This window comes from Falco biarmicus, chromosome W, assembly GCF_023638135.1.
Source record: "Falco biarmicus isolate bFalBia1 chromosome W, bFalBia1.pri, whole genome shotgun sequence".
NCBI classification, from domain to species: Eukaryota; Metazoa; Chordata; class Aves; order Falconiformes; family Falconidae; genus Falco; species Falco biarmicus.
The window spans coordinates 19,111,583-19,130,554 of record NC_079310.1 but is presented as its reverse complement, the minus strand read 5'-3'; the positions used below and the strand labels follow the sequence as shown (position 1 = coordinate 19,130,554).

The window sequence follows — 18,972 nt, the reverse complement described above, 5'->3', positions numbered from 1 at the left end:
CTCCCCACCTGTATGGACCCGCATCTCAGCTATTAACAGTAAGCATCCTTTTGCTCAAGAGGGAGGATATAGGAGGTACACTCTATGGGAACCTCCTGGATTGCTTATGCCCTGCTGCGTTGTCCCTCCTGCAGATATCAGGGTGGTTGAAGTCCCCCATGAGGACCAGGGCCTGAGAATGTGAAGCTGCTCCTAACTGTCTGTAGAGGGCTTCATCTGCTTGTTCTTCCTGGTCAGTTGACCTATATCAGACACCCACTACAATGTCACCTTTACCTGTCCTCTCTTTAATCCTAACCCATAAACTCTCCATCAGCCCCTCATCCACCCCCAGGCAGAAGTCCATGCATTCCAGCTGCTCTCTCACATAAAAGGCAACTCCCCCTTCTCATCTTCCCAGCCTGTTCTTCCTGAAAAGCCTGTACACGTCCATCACAACACTCCAGTCATGGGACTCATCCCATCACACCTCCATGATCCCAACAAGATCGTAGCTCTGCAACTGCTCACAGACTTCTAACTTGTTATGGTTATTCCCCATGCTGTATGCACTAGTGTACAGGCACTTCAGAGGCACCCCAGCATGTTGAGTTCCTGGAGACAGTTTGGGGAATTTCTCCATAATGGTACCTCATAGGCAAGGTACTTTATTTCCTCTTACACCAGGATGAAACCAGGTTCCACAAACCCACAAAAAGCTGACGGTCTTAGATACTAGGATCAAACAGCTTACATAAGGATGTGCAAGACCCTCAGGAGCCATTGCAAAAAAACTATGCGCATCAATCCCAGAGAAGAAAAGGGAGGTGTAATCCCTCATTCTCTCCACAAGACAGCCCAGCCAGAATAGGAATGGCATCAGTGCCAGGGTCAAGCACACGCTCACTGTTTTTATCAAACTGTTCCCAGGCACAGCAAAATAGAGAGTTAAGCAGTGCAGCAAATGGCATGAGCTAAAAGCAGCCACTAATAAGCCCTAGACTATTATACAGTAAAGCAAGCAAGCTCTGTGACCTGCACAAAAGCCTGCACACAGATCAATACTGTCGTTACCTTGAGCCCCACACTGGGTGCCAAAAAGGGCTGTAATGGGTTGACCCCATCCATCTGTCAAACACCCACTCTGCCTCTCTCCCACTCTACTCTCCTGCTATGGGGTGGAGAGAAAACAGAAGGAAGGTGAGAAGACCCATGAATCTAGATAATGATAGTTTAATAGGGAATGCAAAAGCTGCATGCACCAGCAAAGCAAAAAGAGGAATTCATCCGCTACTTCCCATTGGCAGGTCTGGAATACAGGGCCTCAACACACATAATGGTTGCTTGGGAAAAGAAATGCCATAACCACAAATGGTCCCACTTCCTCCTACTTCCTGAGATTTTATTGCTGAGCATGATGTTATATAATATGTAATACCCTTTTGTCAGTTTGGGTCAGCTGTCTTGGCTATGTCCCCTCCCAACTTTTTGCCCATCTCCAGCCTACACACTTGGGGGGGGGGGGGAAGAGAGAGAAAGCCTGGCACTGTGCAAGCCCAGTTAGCAGTAGCCAAAACACTTGTGTGTTATTGTGGGAAAATCACCTTGAGGGGGGAATTAGAGAAAAATTTGATCCTAATAGAAGCGTAGTATTACAGAAAGCTTTTTAGGGTAAAATACAGCTATCACTTTCAGGATGGTTGGCATGCATGGAATCTACATCACCACACAACCTGCTATCTTAGAGGAGCAGTGGAGGGTGGACTGGAGTGAAGCCACGATGGCCAGGCTCTGCTGTACTCCCTGCAGGATTGGGAATGTGATAGTACCATACAGCTGATAAGCTGCATGGTGGCTATAAAATATATGAGATGTCCGTTGCTGGGTCAACAACTCTGGTGAAGACCAAGCAAGAGCCTCATTATCTGTGAGAGAAGGTTGGGAACTAGACCTGCTCAGCACTTCAAAGCCTTCTGATGAGGATGTGCTAACTGCTAAAAGAAAAATAACTGCTGAAGAGCTAAAACTCAAGGATGCTAGGGTAAAATAATTGTGGTAGTGGGAGATCGCGACCTCCTATTCAAATGGCCCCCCCAAAGAGGATGAATCCCCCACTCGGGGAGCATGCGTAGTAAATTTAAAATGATCTGTATCTTTAAATGAAAGTGAGAGAACTTTACACCAATCATAATAAAGTGACTAGAGTCACTCAAGCTCCACCTGAGAGTAAAGAGAAGTATAAAAAGTGAATGAATGAGGGGACAAGTGGTGAAGACACCACCGAGAACAAGTTAAGGGGAAGACACTACCAAGACTGACTCCTGGGATCGGCCGATGGGCTGAGCGTTTCTTCTCCCCCCCTTGGGACGCCTTGGGTGAGACTTAAACTAAGCGCTTCCTTCAGGAGACTTAGAAATATAGAAATATCTCTAGAGAGTTACTCTTTAATATTTGTAGCCAGGCTGTATTGTTTGTAACTTTTCCCCACGTTTTATACTTTATAACATTTAATTTGCATGTGCCTTTTGCAGACAGTCACTATCACTGGCAATCCGAAGAACCTGTATATCTGTTGCACAAATAAAACTGCACTGTTAAGTAGCTGGTCGTCGCAGTTTCTCATTGAACACGACCAAACCCTAGAGCGTGGCCGTGCTAGTTCATGAGTACGACTGGACTGGCAGTGCAGACTGCTATTAGCGTATCCAGACCTGTGGTAGTTTAATATACATATTAAATGTGACTGGACTGAGAGTGGGAAATTGGACATGACTTAGAATTTAAACCTAGCTGCACCTAACCTCCCACCTCAGTGAGGAGAGTTGGAAGGCAGAGGGGGGGTATTTTCTTCTAAATTACTCCATCCCCTTTAATGCAACAGAAAACTGTTTTAGATACAAATACAAAGCAGAGCATCATGCCAGCTACTATGAGGAAAGTTAACTCCATCATAGCCAGAACCAGTACACAATGCAAGGTCAAAGGACCTGCGCAGGAGATCCAGTTTCTGGGAATAAAATGTCAGAATGGACATCAGTACTTCCCTATGGATGTGATCAACAAGATAACAGCCATGTCCCCACCAGTTCATAAAAAAGAAACACAATTTTCCCTAGTCATTGTGGCTTTCTGGAAATAGGCATTCTGGGTTATAGTCAGCTTGTGAGACCTCTTATCAAGGGACCCAAAAGAAAAACTATTTCAACTAGGGCCCTCAATAGATCAAACATGGGATAGCTCAGGCAGTAGCCCTTGAGCTGGTCCAGTAAGGAACAACTGTGATAAACATGTTCTATACAGTAGCCCATGGAGCATGGCCTCACCTAGAGCCTCTGGCAGAAAACACCAGGAGAAACCAGAGATGAACCTCTAGGGTTTTGGTGTAGGACAAGGCCTCAAGGACAAGAGTCCAAGTACTGATAGCCTGACGAATAGAGACTTGTTAGAACTTGTAGGGCACAAGCCCTGGGAGCAAAGGAACAAGCTAACAGCAGACCCCTGAGCCATCACAGTTGAGGAGGCAACCAGACGGACAGAGAAACAAGTAGTCAGATAAGGGAACAGATGGCGCCAATATGTAATCAAGAAAGCCGCGTAGAAAGAAACTCCCTAACCTTGGAATAGAAATTATTGCTAGGTCAAGATAAACTAGTAAGTATCTATTGTTCTAACGGTGTGCCTTAAATATTAACCAATCAGTGTTTTTTACGCTTAAGATTTAACCAATCAGTGTGTAATATGTAGAAGGTAGAAACATATATAATTGTAAGAAAATCACTAATAAATGGACACTTGCTTGCATCAAGCTGCGTCCCGTCTCTTCATTCGCCGCAAATTGGTGACCCCGACGTGATCCGTTTAAGGATCTAACATGAAGGGCTCTCGAATCGCCTAACTGAGCGACATGCAGCGAATCCCACAGAATTTTGAATGATCCGCTGAAAGGAAGCAGGAGCCGGCCTGAAATCCCTCCGGAGTTGAGAGGTGAGCTGTGGGAAATCCATAATGGGGAATCAGGCTTCGTCCCCAGAAAGAGACGTATATGGACTCATAAAGGGTCTTCTAGTCAGATCAGGGAGTCCGTGCCTCAGTCTCCTCAAATGGTGACCCCTATGGTGGTGTTCCGAAGCCTTGGAAGAATAAGGACGAAAAAAAGACAGCTCGTGGAAGAGGGCTGCGTTCCGGAGGAGACGTCTTGGCTGAACGATCGTCTTGCTGTCTGGACCAGGCGGACAACCTAAACCCCGAGGATAACACCTGTATTCATCGAGACAGGTGAGCAGCCAAGAAACTTTAGAGACTTTGAAAGAATGAAAGTGTGTACAGACAGCAGCCAATTGTATGATGCTGCCGCGGAGGGGAACTCCGTGTCGGGAATGCATTTAACATCTTGGTGGCAAATTCTGACTACTCTTTGCCAAGTGTGGACTAATTCTACTAACGGTGCTAAACCAGAGGAAGCTGTAAATTCCACCGACAGCGCGACTCTTCTCAAGACACCGTCAGCGACGGCGATTCTGTCCACACCTCCTCTGCCCCCAAAGCTTCTGTCACTGATTGCAGCGACCCTCACAACACAGGACCAAGCACGGGAACAGGACAACTCGGACAATGATTTTATTGACACTGATAAACCTTTTGATCCAGGTCCTATAGATCTGGAAAAGGAGCTAGACCTTTCCCCCATCCCCTTGTCTCTCCTGATGCATCGATTGTATTTTTGGGGAGGGTGAAAGGGGGTCTGAGGGATCGGTGGCAGGAATGCAAGTGGGAAACACTTAAGTGATGGGTTTTGGGAGTCGCTATGGCATGTTCAGTATTTTGTCAGACAAATCAACCTGCAGAGTGGCAGCCTGTGCAATCCGAGGCTGTTAAAGAGTTAAGCAAAGCAGTGCAGAAAGGGAGGATTCATAATACATTTGCTATGTCCCTTCTTGAAGTGATGGCAGAGCCTTATACACTCACACTGCACGATTGGAAGTTACTGCTTTGTATGGTACTAACTGATACAGTCTATGATGTGGTTATCTGATTTTTGTGAGCTATGTGTAGTGGCCTTGATTGAAAACCTTAATCGGGGAATTGCTGTTAACTATGAGCAGTTGGCTGGAGCAATTAACTGTGCCGATTCTGTGACTCAGGCAAGGTATCCCAGGGACAACTGTTTGCAAATGAATGAGATGGCTATTAAGGCAGTCAGGATGCAGGAGTCTTGCCACAGTCTTGCAGGGTCCTAGAGAGTCACTAACTTTAATACTAACTTTATTGATTGGCTTCAGAATATTTTGCAACAAGTCGAACATCAGGAAGCTCAAGGGTTGCTTTTAAAACAACTAGCTGTGATAATGTCAATGAAAATTGTAAATGGGCAACTTTCACAATCGCAACCCCAACATGTGTCAAATGATTGTAACGCAGAACTCACAGCAGACTGTAATTCTCAGGCTGAGTTCTGGAATGCAGCATAACACATTTTTGCTTCTCTAATCTCTTCTGTAAGAATAGTACACGCTCTTAACTTGCTTAGTAAATTAGGCTGCTAGCTTGCTAAACAAAGTAATACTACAAATGCTATTTTTTTTCTGGCTTATTAACAGATGTTGATTCTGTCCATCATATGTTGCTACAGAACCGAGTTGCTATTGATTGTTATTATTAGCACAGGGACACAAGTGTGAAGACTTTGATAGGATGTGTTACGTGAATCTGAGTGACCACTGTGAATTAATTTACAAAAGTATACAAAACTCAAAAGCCTTAAAACAAAGATCTGCAACAGAGCCAGGGGCGGGATGCCTTTGGTCTCTTCTCACGGCTGGGAAACTTTGGGCCATGACTCAAAAGTATTACAGGATTTATTATAATTATCTTTAACCACCTTATTGATGTTTGCCTTATGTCTCCCATGGTTTTTTTTTTCTGTATTCAGTGTTTAGTTGATTGTAACTTAAAGCAGGTCATGGTCACCCAGCTACACACACCCTTTGCCTCCTCGCAATTAACAAGCAAAAAAGAGGAGGTTACAGAATGTCTGAAGAGAGATAGGAGAGGAAACTGGAGAATTATTTGACCTAACAAGAGATGAGAGAACAGCTGGGTATTGTGAAGGAGACTAGGAAAGATAAACATGGTTATCTAGTGTTTAATAGGTGTCTGCATGCTTGTAGTGATATATAGCTATGTAACTGCATGAATGATTTCTGCCCTGAGCCTGGTGGAGCATACAGCTGCGGTTTGTGTCCAGGCTCAGATGTAAATAGGGGCTTCTCTGTTATGGTAAAAGTGTTTCTCTTTGCATAAAAAAGAGAAGGAATGAAGGGAATGACCCCGAGGTATGTTCAGAGAAGGCATGCGATGTTTCAAACTTTTTGACTGAACCAGTTCTTCTTTGGTGTGCCCTTCCATCTATGTATAATGTTAATCCAAAAGAAGCTGATATTCTTTACACTTTGAATGTCAATAATTGTCTTTATGTAGATACAAATGTAGTAGGAGGCTATGATGGGAACGTGTCGCAGCGGTTCTTCTCTTATCCAGAGTAACAGCAGGGAAAGCATTAAAGAGTTAAATCACCTTGTTTGGTAGGCAGTTAAGAATGTGAGTCAAAATTGCCACTGCTTTTTGTTGTTGGTTCAAGGACACGGCTGTGAGGATTTTGATGGTATGTGCTGCGTGGATTTTAGGCGCCCCATTGCAGCAACATGTTATCAAAATCTGAGAAAATTTCAGCCTTTTTTGGCATCCATTCATTCAATTGGCAGTATTGTTTGTTTGCTATTACCTTGGTTGCTGTCATGTTTGCAAGGGCCCTGCAGAACATGGCAAACCTGGTACTAGCTGTTCAAAAACAAAAAGGGGAAATTGTAAAATTGTACGGAACAGAGACAGTGGGTTATTTTAACATTGATAATATGTCTTAGTTGGTTTTTTATTTGTTTTATTACTTATACCTTGTCTTTTACAATGCTTACAAAAATTAATAACTCATTCGATTTCAGGGGTTCTTTTTGTGCAACAGGAAGGGGGAGATGTAGGACAAGGCCTCAAGGACAAGAGTCCAAGTACTGATAGCCTGATGAATAGAGACTTGTTAGAACTTGTAGGGCACAAGCCCTGGGAACAAAGGAACAAGCTAACAGCAGACCCCTGAGCCATCACAGTTGAGGAGGCAACCAGACGGACAGAGAAACAAGTAGCCAGATAAGGGAACAGATGGCGCCAATATGTAATCAAGAAAGCCGCGTAGAAAGAAACTCCCTAACCTTGGAATAAAAATTATTGCTAGGTCAAGATAAACTAGTAAGTATCTATTGTTCTAACGGTGTGCCTTAAATATTAACCAATCAGTGTTTTTTACGCTTAAGATTTAACCAATCAGTGTGTAATATGTAGAAGGTAGAAACGTATATATTTGTAAGAAAATCACTAATAAATGGACAACTTGCTTGCATCAAGCTGCGTCCCGTCTCTTCATTCGCCGCATTTTGGAGCTGGGGTTACTGAGGATCTGAGGTCCACTACACCCTGACTGGCCTCTGACCTCAGGACTAAAGTACAATAGCAAGTATGCATGATACAGAATCATAGAATCATTTAGGCTGGAAAAGACAAATGCAAAGCTTACCATAGAAGTGACTGATCTGGCATCTTCTTCATAATTCACTACAGGTGGTGGCTCTTTCCCATCATTTTCTTGAATTTTTTGTTCCAGTAGTTCTTTCTGGGCTACAAATTTTGCCTCAGAGCATCTTAATTGCTGAACTGTTTGCTTGAGTTCTTCCAGTGCATGCTTCTGGCTCAGCAAGAGTACAATACTGCAGAGAAAAATAACAATTTTAAAACACATGATTTAAAATACATATTTTGCTTCATGAAAGCTATATAGAATAAAGCATTTTTAATACTGGATATCTTTTTCTTTTTTCACTTTATCCATCCATGTAATGAAGGAAATTATTAACCTTTTATAAGTAAGAATGTGAGAAGTCCTCAGAATTATTTGTTCAAAGGCATGAACACATGAAGCAAATATTAGAAAATTCTCAAAGCTTCAAGACAATGAAAGCAGACACCTACTTATCTATTCCAAAGACAAAAATCATGTTGTAGTAAATACAGAAGGAATTCTTTTCATCCACTTCAGTTGAATTTACAACCATTAGGGTTCCCTGTCCTTTTGGGAAGAAATACACTTTCAGATTACGATTTCCAGTGATGAGGAATCCACTGCAATCCAAATAGCTGTTATAATAATTATCTTCACTATTAAACTCACCTTATATCCAGTATAAATTGGTCTGGCTCTGTGTTAGAGATACCTGTTGTCTCCATCTTCTGGACTGAAAGGTCCTCTACTGCATAAGTATTTCTGGACTGCAGTCAGAACACTCTAACCTTCTTTTTAATCTAAGCAAATTGAACTCCATAAGGGGCTAAAAGAAGTTCTTTCTCGTCTTCTACATGCTTCTATGGCTTTTTGCTGACACACACACATGTTTTTCAACATCTATCAGAACTGGACCCTATATTCTATTAGCAGTCTCACCTATATCACAGTCTTCTGATATAGTATTTCACAATTTATAGATTTAGAGATGTCAAGATCATTTTCAGATTTCCCTCATTAACTCTAACACCTTCCCAAAGACAGACTAACAGCCACTCTCAATCCCTATAAGCTTTCTTTTTTGTGTGTATAAGTTTACATTTGGAAACTTCAGAGTAAGAAGATTGAAATAGTTAAAGCTGAAAACCATTTGGTAAATATGTGGACCTTGCAACTAGTGCTTCAGCACTTGTAGATAACAGACTGACTAACCAGGACACTGTCTGCATGTGTAGATACAGAACGAATAGCTAAGTTGTAAGCAAGAATTGTGTTGTCTACAAAATGTACTACCCGGGAAGAGAACCAGTACAATCTGGCTCTGCGGTTGCTGATGTGGACTACTCAGCATTTTTGTGCCAAAGGGAAAAGTACATCTTGAAGAAGACTGTGAGCCTTCCTCTCAGAGATCCTGGCTCATGACCACAAGGTGTCAATGCGCCTGGGCCAGAGGAAGGAGAGATAATGAGTTCCTGGAACTAATTGTAATAACCCCACCTTTTCTTGGGAATCTAATGAATATGTATGCTTCTGTGTAATAAGTATCTGCTTACTTAACCCCTCGGTGTGCAAGTTAGGAGGAGCGATCCCCCTTGCACCTGGCACTGCAATAAACATACCTGCTTTATAACTCTCCTTGAGTTATAGAGTTTGATTCTGCATGTCAAGATTTAGTTAGTTATATTTCATGCCCACTAGCCAGTTTTTAGTCTATTTACTGATTCTTCTTTCTTTGAGAGACTTCATATCTACATTCTTACACTGACAAACTTCAAACTGTTACCCTATAAATAGTGCTTTGTAGAAGACCCGAGATTTTCTTTTCTAAAACAACACTAGTAGCACAGCCTATTGAAGGCTCTATCAGCTTTAAATACTTCAAGGACATGATAGTGCTTAAAACAGGGGGGGAGGACAAGGACGGGGGACATGACACACACAACCCTGCAAGTGGCCTCACAACAGCCATGTTAAAAGACTATACCAATCCCCTATGCTGCAATCATCAAAATTTCCACATTTGTTGCATGCAAATAGAGAGCCATTTGAAAAGATTCTGCACAGAGGGGAAAAAACCCAACCCAAAACAAACAAACAAAAAAACCAACAACCACAAAAGCCCTAGAGTCCTCAGTCCTCCAAGAAATTAAGTTTAACCTGGGAAACTTTCTAGACCTGTGTCAATAAAAGGAAAAAGTCCTCCTTACACTGAGAGTATCAAGCATAAATTCACTCCTAGCAGCATGAATCTTCAGGAATAAGGAAATATTGAAAAACTAATTTCTTCACTAAGAAAGAACAGAGATTAATTAAATTAAGATGGCCATAAGACAAACTTTCACATAAAAATATGGAAGAACACTCACATTCAACTCCAAGAGATGTTCCAAAACAGACATAATCAAACAGTAGTGAAGGACAAGCAGACTACTTAGAGCATATACAAGTATCTAGAGGACACTTTCATATTACCCCCAAGAACTGCCAAAACCAAAGATGAACAGAAGCTAACACAGAGAACCATCCACCATCCATGGTGCAATATAGACAACCTTAAAAGCACTCAACTGGAACCTAGAGATATGTAGTCTAGAAAGAGGCGCAGAGTTCTCATGGTTTGAAAAGACAGATGAAGCAGGTTGAGAGACCAGAACTACCAAGAATGAGGACAGTGTAGAGAAAAATAATAGTATTCTGTCACTCTACGCCTTGAGAATAACCTCTGGAAGACAAACCCTCCTGCCAGTCCTCCAATTCTTAGGGGGAAAAAAAGGAAATTTAGAAGTTATCCCTGACAACAACCCACTCCTGAGCAGAAATTAAAGTATTTCTCTTTGCCCTAACAACAAACAAATCTGGCTCATGTAATTCCTCTCTTACGAATGATGTTGGTTGTTCTACTCATGAACAAGATTCACACAGCTCTGCTGACACTGTCCACAAAAGATCTGGAAAATCCAGAAAAAACAATTCAAATGTCAACCTCATCAACAATTCCATACATCCACATCTTCAGTCCTCTCTTAACAAAGCAGAGGAGACCTGATTCAACCTTGTTTGTTGATGCAGCAAGAAGTTGCTCTGTCATAACCTGTAAATGTAAACACTGAACGTGAAATAGACATATTCTGAACGCACTACAGGCCAAATATCATGGATATCAATAGACTGTTTCTTCACAAAGTGATCCTGAGTCAGATGATTATTCAAGTAGGTTCCAAAATAATAAGGGAACACTCTGTCATAAAATTCTTGTTAGCAGGAAAAGATTAAAAGTCATATCCCTAAAAACGTGCATTGTACTAAGTCACAAAAAAAAATAATATCTGATAATCAGCAGAATGATCATTTATGGGGAAAGGATCAGTATGATGTATGAAGACACAACTGGAGGTCCTGGAAGTGAAGTTTGGCATGAGACTGCAGAAGTTTAAAAGTATCACACAAAGAAGTGAACAATCTCTACTCAAAATAATGTTCTATCATCTGGTCTTCATTATGAGAGAGAAAAAAGAAAAAAGATCTCCCTGTGAAAATTATGGCCTTTCACTATCAGCAAGACTTTGGTGAATACACCACATCAGCTAAAATGAAAACACCCCAAACTCTGAATGGTTACAGCTCATCATGATCCAGAGATAATAAGATGGATCCTGCAAGTTACAAGACATGAACTGTTCTCTTTCCTGAACTGTGGCAAGATGTGCACCAGGTAATCTGCTGAAAAGTATCTGAAACACTAAATATTTTCATTTTGCCAAAACAGAACATTCCCTGTTCCATCTATGCATGAAGAAGTAGCCCCTATAAAACTCTTTAGCTGTGGCTTCCATCAAGTCAAACTTTATGGTCCTTGAGGCTAACAAGAGCTCACAGAGTAAGATCTTGTGTGAAGAGTCCTTGTGAGACTGGATCAGGGCAACAGATTGGAAAGTGGTATTGGGTTTATATGGCAAGGTTTTGGTAGCTGGGAGGCTGCAGGTGTGACCTCTGTGAGAAGACCAACATGAGGCACCAAAAAACACTGTGGTGGTTTGACCCCATCCATCTGTCAAACACCCACTCTGCCTCTCTCCCACTCTACTCTCCTGCTATGGGATGGAGAGAAAACAGAAGGAAGGTGAGAAGACCCATGAATCTAGATAATGATAGTTTAATAGGGAATGCAAAAGCTGCATGCACCAGCAAAGCAAAAAGAGGAATTCATCCGCTACTTCCCATTGGCAGGTCTGGAATACAGGGCCTCAACACACGTAATGGTTGCTTGGGAAGACAAACGTCATAACCACAAATGTCTCCCCTTTCTCATCCTTTCTCTTAGCTTTTATTGCTGAGCAGATGTCATATGGTATGGAATATCCTTTTGGTCAGTTTATTTCAGCTGTCCTGGCTATGTCCCCTCCCAACCTCTTGCCCACCCCCACTCATCTGGGCTTTGGTGGGGGGAGGGGGGAGAAAGCCTTGATGCTGTGCAAGCACTGTTCAGCAATAGCCAAAACATTGGTCTGTTATGAACACTGTTCTAACCACTAATGCAAAACACAGCACCATATGGGCTGCTATGAGGAAAGTTAACTCCATCCCAGTCAGATCTAGTACACACTGCAAAGTCACTCAACAGCTCAGAACTGGAGATGCTGAGGTTGTGTCAGAAAGAAGCGAGCTGAAGTCCAAACTGGTTCCAGTGAAGAGACAGAAAACAATTTTGCAGACTTGACCTTCATTTTGCCCAGATAAAGCAGAACCAGGGAATATTTCCTCAGCACTGAAGGGCTAACCTCAGCATCTTGCGTGAGACTCAACAATAACAGACTTTAAAACTCTTGAATTTGGTGGTTACCTCCTCTCTTTCATGAGAGAAACTTGCATTAAAGCTCTTTGAAGGTGCCAAACTCTCAGTCAAGCAGTCTGACTTGACCAGCTCATCCACCAGCAGGATGACCACTGGCTCAAGAGGCAAGCTTTCATTCATTGCTCAACTGCCCTTGCCTTTGACCTTGCTTTGCAATGCTGAGGCTGTTGCTATATCATGTGACAGCAGTCAAGAATATGCAACAGTTGATTGAGACCTTCTAGGGTCCATAAGTACTTGTATAAGAAGAGCTAAACTATCAAAAATGTCCTGGTCATTCTTCAGTTAAAAATGAAAATGAAGTCTGTTGGTGGAAGACATAACCAATGCCAAAACAGAATGGGTGATTTCAGGGAAGCTTATGTCTTACACCTAGAAATCTAAGCCAGATCCCATGCTTTTTAAAAAGACTCACAGATACAGCTGGAGTCTACACTGAGATCATCTCCTCAAAAATACAAACATCTGCTACAGGATCAAAGGAGCCTACCTACAGCAGGAAAGGCAGAGACAAAAAAACACTTTCAGGGAGATATAATGGACAAGACAATACTGAAGAAACATTCCTAAGGGAAAAGAAGCATGAGGGAAAAACAAAGTCATAATGCTTAAAACCCCACAAAACTCATCTATTACAAAGTGTTTATCCCTTAAGCTATATACAGCAAAGAAGGTAGGTCAAGAATTGAAAAATGGGAAAATATACATACTGTGAGTATGTGTAGACTATCAAAGAAAGAACAGGAAACCATCAAATCAGAACAATTATATATATAAAGTTTCATATATGAATAAAATACTGCTCAGTGTATCAAGTTACAAGATGCCTTCAATGGAGAGCTTAGAAGTCTTTTTCAATTAAGACAATTATCTGAGGACTTGCATTCCATTTCATTGGTATTGCAAACCAATATTTATGACCAAGTTAGTAAGATTCTGATCAATCACAAAAATTGGAAAAACATCACTACAGACAGAAGTTATTTATCTGTTGTTATAACTTCAGACTGTGATGTGAAACTTAATCAAAGTTAGAAAAAAGACCAATAATCTTGATCAAAATTTATTATTTATAATAAATGTTTATTTGTGGCACTGTAAAACACCAATTAATCCCTCACTTTCATTATTTACTAGTCAGTATTACAGGGCATTGGTTCTACATTATTACATAAGAAAGTTTGCATATCTTGCATATGGCTCTGAAAAGTCTTTCATAAAATCATATCTATACAATTAACTGTCAGATAGACAATCTGAATTGATTCCTTTTTTCCATCAAGTTGAAGTTACACTGCTAACCAAAGGTCCATTTCTTGAGCCATTCCAATAGTATGACAATTAAACCAAATTAAAGGAGCTGCTCAGTTCTCTAATTAATTAGGATCTGGAGCAGGGAAGGTTTATTTAAGACATGGGAAACTAACTTTTTGTTGTCATTGATAATAATAATTTCTTACTAAAGAAAAACAATGTTAGTGCAGATTATTTCATATTTAAGTCTTAGGAACTGCATTACAGACAAATTTATCTCAAATTATATTTTGATATTTTAGTTGTACTTACTCTGATGTTTTTTCACAAGTCTTAGAGGACTCTTCTAATTTTTTCTCTAGTTCCAGCACAAGTTTCTCTTTGCTCAAAAGTGTCTGCTGTGTCTGAATCAATTCTTCTATTACTGTTTTTAACCTGTAATACATACATTTCAGAAATCTATTGTATGCATACGCACATGGAACATATTTGGAAACATTCAAATATTTTTCCTAAAGATGAAAATGATCATTAGTCTTCAAAATATGTTATTTGCTGGTCATTGGCCTTTTTTCTGGCTGTACCTTTATATTATATTATTAATCTATGTTATAGAATCCATACTAGATTGTGGATACATACAAACATACAGAATTATCTGCTCCCTGAATCTGCCAGAATGCATGACGCATTATGTGGATTAATTCTTTCCTAATATATTGCTGTAGTGGGTTTGTGTGGTAAGGTTTTGGTAGCGGGGGGGCTACTGGGGTGACTTCTGTGAGAAGTTGCTAGAAGCTTCCCCTATGTTTGATAGGGCCAATGCCAGCCAGCTCCAAGACAGACCCGCTGCTGGCCAAGGTCAAACCAATCAGCAACAGTAGGTAGCGCCTCTGTGATAAAATATTTAAGGGGGGGAAATCTGTGCAATACAAAATTGCAACTGGAGAGAGGAGTGAGAATATGTGAGAGAAACAACTCTGCAGACACTAAGGCCAGTAAAGAGGGAGGGGGAGGAGGTGCTCCATGCATCAGAGCAGAGATTCCCCTACAGCCCATGGAGGACCCCACACTGGGACAGGTGGATGCCTGAAGGAGGCTGTGATCCATGGGAAGCATGGCTAAAGCAGGTTTGCTGGTAGGACTTGTGAACCCGTGGAGAAAAGAGCCCATGCTGAAACAGGTTTTCTGGCAGAACTTATGACCCCAGAGGGGACCTATGCTTGAGCAGTCCATTCCTGAAGGACTGCACCCTGTGGAAAGGACCCATGCTGGAGCAGTTCATGAAGAACTACAGCCTGTGAGAAGGACTCATGTTGGAGAAGTTTGTGGAGAACTGTCTCCCATGGGAGGGACCTCACACTGGAGCAGGGGAAAGTGTAAGGAGGAAGGAGTGGCAGAAACGATGTGTGATGAACTGACCGCAACCCCCATTCCCTGTTCCTCTGTGCCACGCAAGGAGAGGAAGTAGAGAAATCAGGAGTGAAGTTGAGCCCAGGAAGAAGGGAGAGGTGGGCAGAAGGTGTTTTTAAGTTTTGATTTTTTAGTTCTCATTATCCTACTCTGATTTGAATGGTAATAAATTAAACTAATTTCCCCAAGTTGTGTCTGTTTTTTCCATTACAGTAATTGCTGAGTGATCTCCCTGTTCTTATCTCGATCTATGAGCCTTTCATTATATTTTCTCTCCCCTGTACGGTTCAGGAGGGGAGTGATAGAGCAGCTTTGGTGGGCACCTAGCATCCAGCCAGGGCCAAACCACCAGAATTGCTAATTCATGAGAATTTATATGAAAAATGAAACCCTTCAGACTGTTGAAGTATGTTAGATAAATATGTACAATCAGTAGTTGTGATGTATTAATCTCTAGAAATAATAAAACCAGAATCAGTAGGTTTTGCTTTGCAAGTTAAAACAATACTTTTTAGTATAAGAGTGATCTGTATATTCTTCTCTATATGACTAACTTTTATAAATCTACAAAATTTTTGGTAATGGTAAGTCCAAAATAAAGGTAAAATTTCTACAAGAATACTCAACATTAACTGAGAAACTATTATTACACATTAAAACCATTATTGACACTTTTCAATTATACTGGCAAACACTCCAATACCAAAAAAAGTCAACAAATGTAAAATGAGACTTTAAGATATAATTGTCAGTCAGCTCTACACAAAGCAGACATAAGGCTCACATAACAAAAAATATGCTTTGACTTCAAATTAAGCTAGGAGAATAATTAAAAAAATATCCTTTCCTTCTTGGCACTTATCTATCCATTTTCAAGTATCTTACTCTGCTTCCCCTGTATTTTCAAGCACAATTTCAATAAAAGATATTATAGTAAAAAGTTGGACAAAGGTAAAATACATATAGTACTTGATACTTATATACTTATATAGTACTTGATCTTTAAGGTCCCTTCCAACCCAAACCATTCTATGATTCTATGACAGGGGTCCTCAAACTTTTTAACCAGGGGGCCGGGGCGTGGATGAAGTGGCAGGAGGTCATCTGCGGCTGCTTGGTTTCCCCCCCAATCCCCAGTGGGGGGGGGGGTTTCTGTAAATACCGGGAGCCGGATTGAGGACCCTGGGGGGCCATATCCGACCCGCGGGCCGTAGTTTGAGGACCCCTGTTCTATGATTTATCAGGAGACACTACATCTCTCTAATTACTTTAAAAAGTTCCCTAATAAACTCTTGACTTTTAACTACCTCTTTCTGTCAAATCTTTTTTATTCATAAACAGAAACTTACCTGAAAGCGTAAAACTGAGCCAGTTTTGTCATAACTTGTCCCTAGAATATATTTTATTAAAGCCTTCAATAATGCACATAAAATTGTCATTCTCATATACTCAAAAAAATTATTGGTTTGACCAAAAATTCTTGATTCTGAATTAACATATAACTTCTAATCCATTCAATGTCTGGGAAATAAGCCCAGTATATGTATTAGATTTATGATAATTGCTAGATGCTGGAAGTAGTTTTCCACTGCAGAAACATAACGATGCAGTATTTTGAAGATCCAAGACCATGATCTCAGCTCTAAAGGTCAATGGTCAAATTCCTATTGTTTCAGAACATACAGAATGGATCTTTAAAAAGCTATCATCTATCAAGAAAGGATGTAATACACCTTATTTGAGAACATCTAGTCAATGCAGAATAAGTTGATGCAAGCATGCTATATTTTTCTAGTAGTTTTAAAGCAAGATTCTAGTAAAAGCTATCTAAAAAGCAGTTGACAAGGTATATCAAGCAAAAGTGTTTAAAGAAAACTAAGCAGTCATAAGAAGAAAGATTCTTGCTTGTATTAAAAACAATTAAAAAAAGAAGAAAGAGGATAATAATAAAGAGTCAGTTTTTACAGTGCCAGGAGATAACTAGTAGAGATCCACAAAAATCTGCACTGCTTAATATGTTTATAACAACTGAGATGAAACAACAATTTAAAAAGTGACCAAGAATGTTGACAGTACAATGTTATCTGAGGTAGTAAAGAAGGGGCTGAATGTGAATAATGCAAAAGGATTTGTCTGAATCTTATGAGAATCAGTAACTGGACTGCCATTTGGAAAATTAATCTCAATGTATATTAAAATAAACAAATATACAAGGGGGAAAAAATCCAAAACTTTATACAGTTAATGGCTGACCATTACCACTAAGAAATGAGAATCTTGGGGTTACAACAGACATTTCCATTAAAATACTGACTTGATACTCAACAGTGGTCAGAAAAATCAAAGAGAAGGATTGTCTCGTTTTTTAAAAAAATTAAGCAGAATAAGAACATAGGAAACCTTGATATGCCTCTCTCTAATCTATGTATCTGGATTACCTGTGCAATTCTGATCATTTATCTCAAAACCAGTACAGTAACCTTGAAAAAAAAATCAAAGATAGATAACAAGCTTAATAAAACATAAGAAGTTTTGGGAAAGGAAGGACTAAAGCTAAAGACTGTTTGCTTTGAAAAGAAAGATGACAGTGCAGGAGTATGATAAAAATTTACAATATCATGAATGGGGTGGAAAGCAGTACATTGTTCCTATTGTCTTCCAAAACAGGAGCTTAGAGTCATAAAATGAAACTAGGAAGTAACAGGTCCACATAATGTTAAATTGATCTTTGGAATTTCTTGACCGGTGGACAATAGATACTTATACATATTGAAACTGACTGGACAAATTCATGAAGAAAAATACATCTAAGGCTATTACAAACAAATATTACTTCTGGCTCAAAAAAATTCTAATCTGCAAATTATGGGAGGCTGAGAGAACATTCTGGGGAATGCACACACATCCTGTTCTTGTTATCTTGCCAAGACTTTCCCTTTGGGCTAATGTCAGAGATAAGAAAGTTGGCTATGTCAGTCTTTGGTCTGACCTAATATAGTCAGACATTTGCTCAGAGGCCCTAATATACTCCATACCAGAAAGTAGGCATGCAGCAACACTTCAAAGAACTATTTGATACCTGTTCCAAAAATAAAATCACAGCATAAAATTTCTCTCTCAAATGTATCAAAGAATTTAAAGTGCATGACTAAAAGCTTTGTAACAGGACTCACTGGAAGTTGTATTAAAAAATTATATTTATGAAAATATTAAGATACTTATTTACAAACACAAATTTCAACAAGATCATTTGCTAAAAATGCAGTGTTTAAGCTGCTTTGCTTAGACATGCTGATGGCTTACTTCTAAACACTGGGATATGGAAGACAAGCAAAAAAAGAAATTATTTCTGTTTTTGAGCTGTGGAAGGTAGAATCTTATAAAAATTGTAAGAAAGACCTTTCAAAAGAGAGTTTTAGTATATATTTTTTCCTTGTAACTATGCTGAAGTACAGCTAGCTGGACAACAAATACATAGTTCAAGCAGGAATAATCTCAATTTAGTAATGATGAAGAATATATCATAGAATCATAGAATGGTTTGGGTTGGAAGGGACCTTAAAGATCATCTAATTCCAACCCCCTTCCATGGGCAGGGACACCTTCCACTAGACCAGGTTGCTCAAAGTCCCATCCAACCTGGCCTTAAACACTTCCAGGGATGGGGCATCCACAACTTCTCTGGGCAACCTCTTCCAGTGCCTCACTTCAAAGTAAACAATTTCTTCATAATATCTAATCTAAATCTACTCTCTCTCAGTTTAAAACCATTCCCCCTTGCCCTATCACTATATGCCCTTCTAAGAAGTCCCTCTCCAGCTTTCTTGCAGGCCCCCTTTAGGTACTGGAAGGCCACTATAAAGTCTCC

General features: G+C 40.2%; 1 protein-coding gene across 6 annotated transcripts in view; it reads right to left on the bottom strand.

Moving 5' to 3' along the window:
* The window catches only part of LOC130141965 (tyrosine-protein kinase Fer-like), a 224,729-nt gene that overhangs the window by 133,005 nt on the left and 72,752 nt on the right, over positions 1-18,972 (bottom strand). For 5 of the 6 annotated variants that reach the window (XM_056323318.1, XM_056323319.1, XM_056323317.1 and 2 more), the window contains 2 exons: positions 14,004-14,126; positions 7,604-7,793 (listed from right to left, as the gene is read on the bottom strand). In XM_056323318.1, coding sequence (XP_056179293.1) covers positions 7,604-7,793; positions 14,004-14,126 — 313 coding nt within the window. Of the gene's footprint in view, positions 1-7,603; positions 7,794-8,254; positions 8,956-14,003; positions 14,127-18,972 lie in introns of those variants that run through there. The other variant, XM_056323323.1, reaches the window with a different exon arrangement.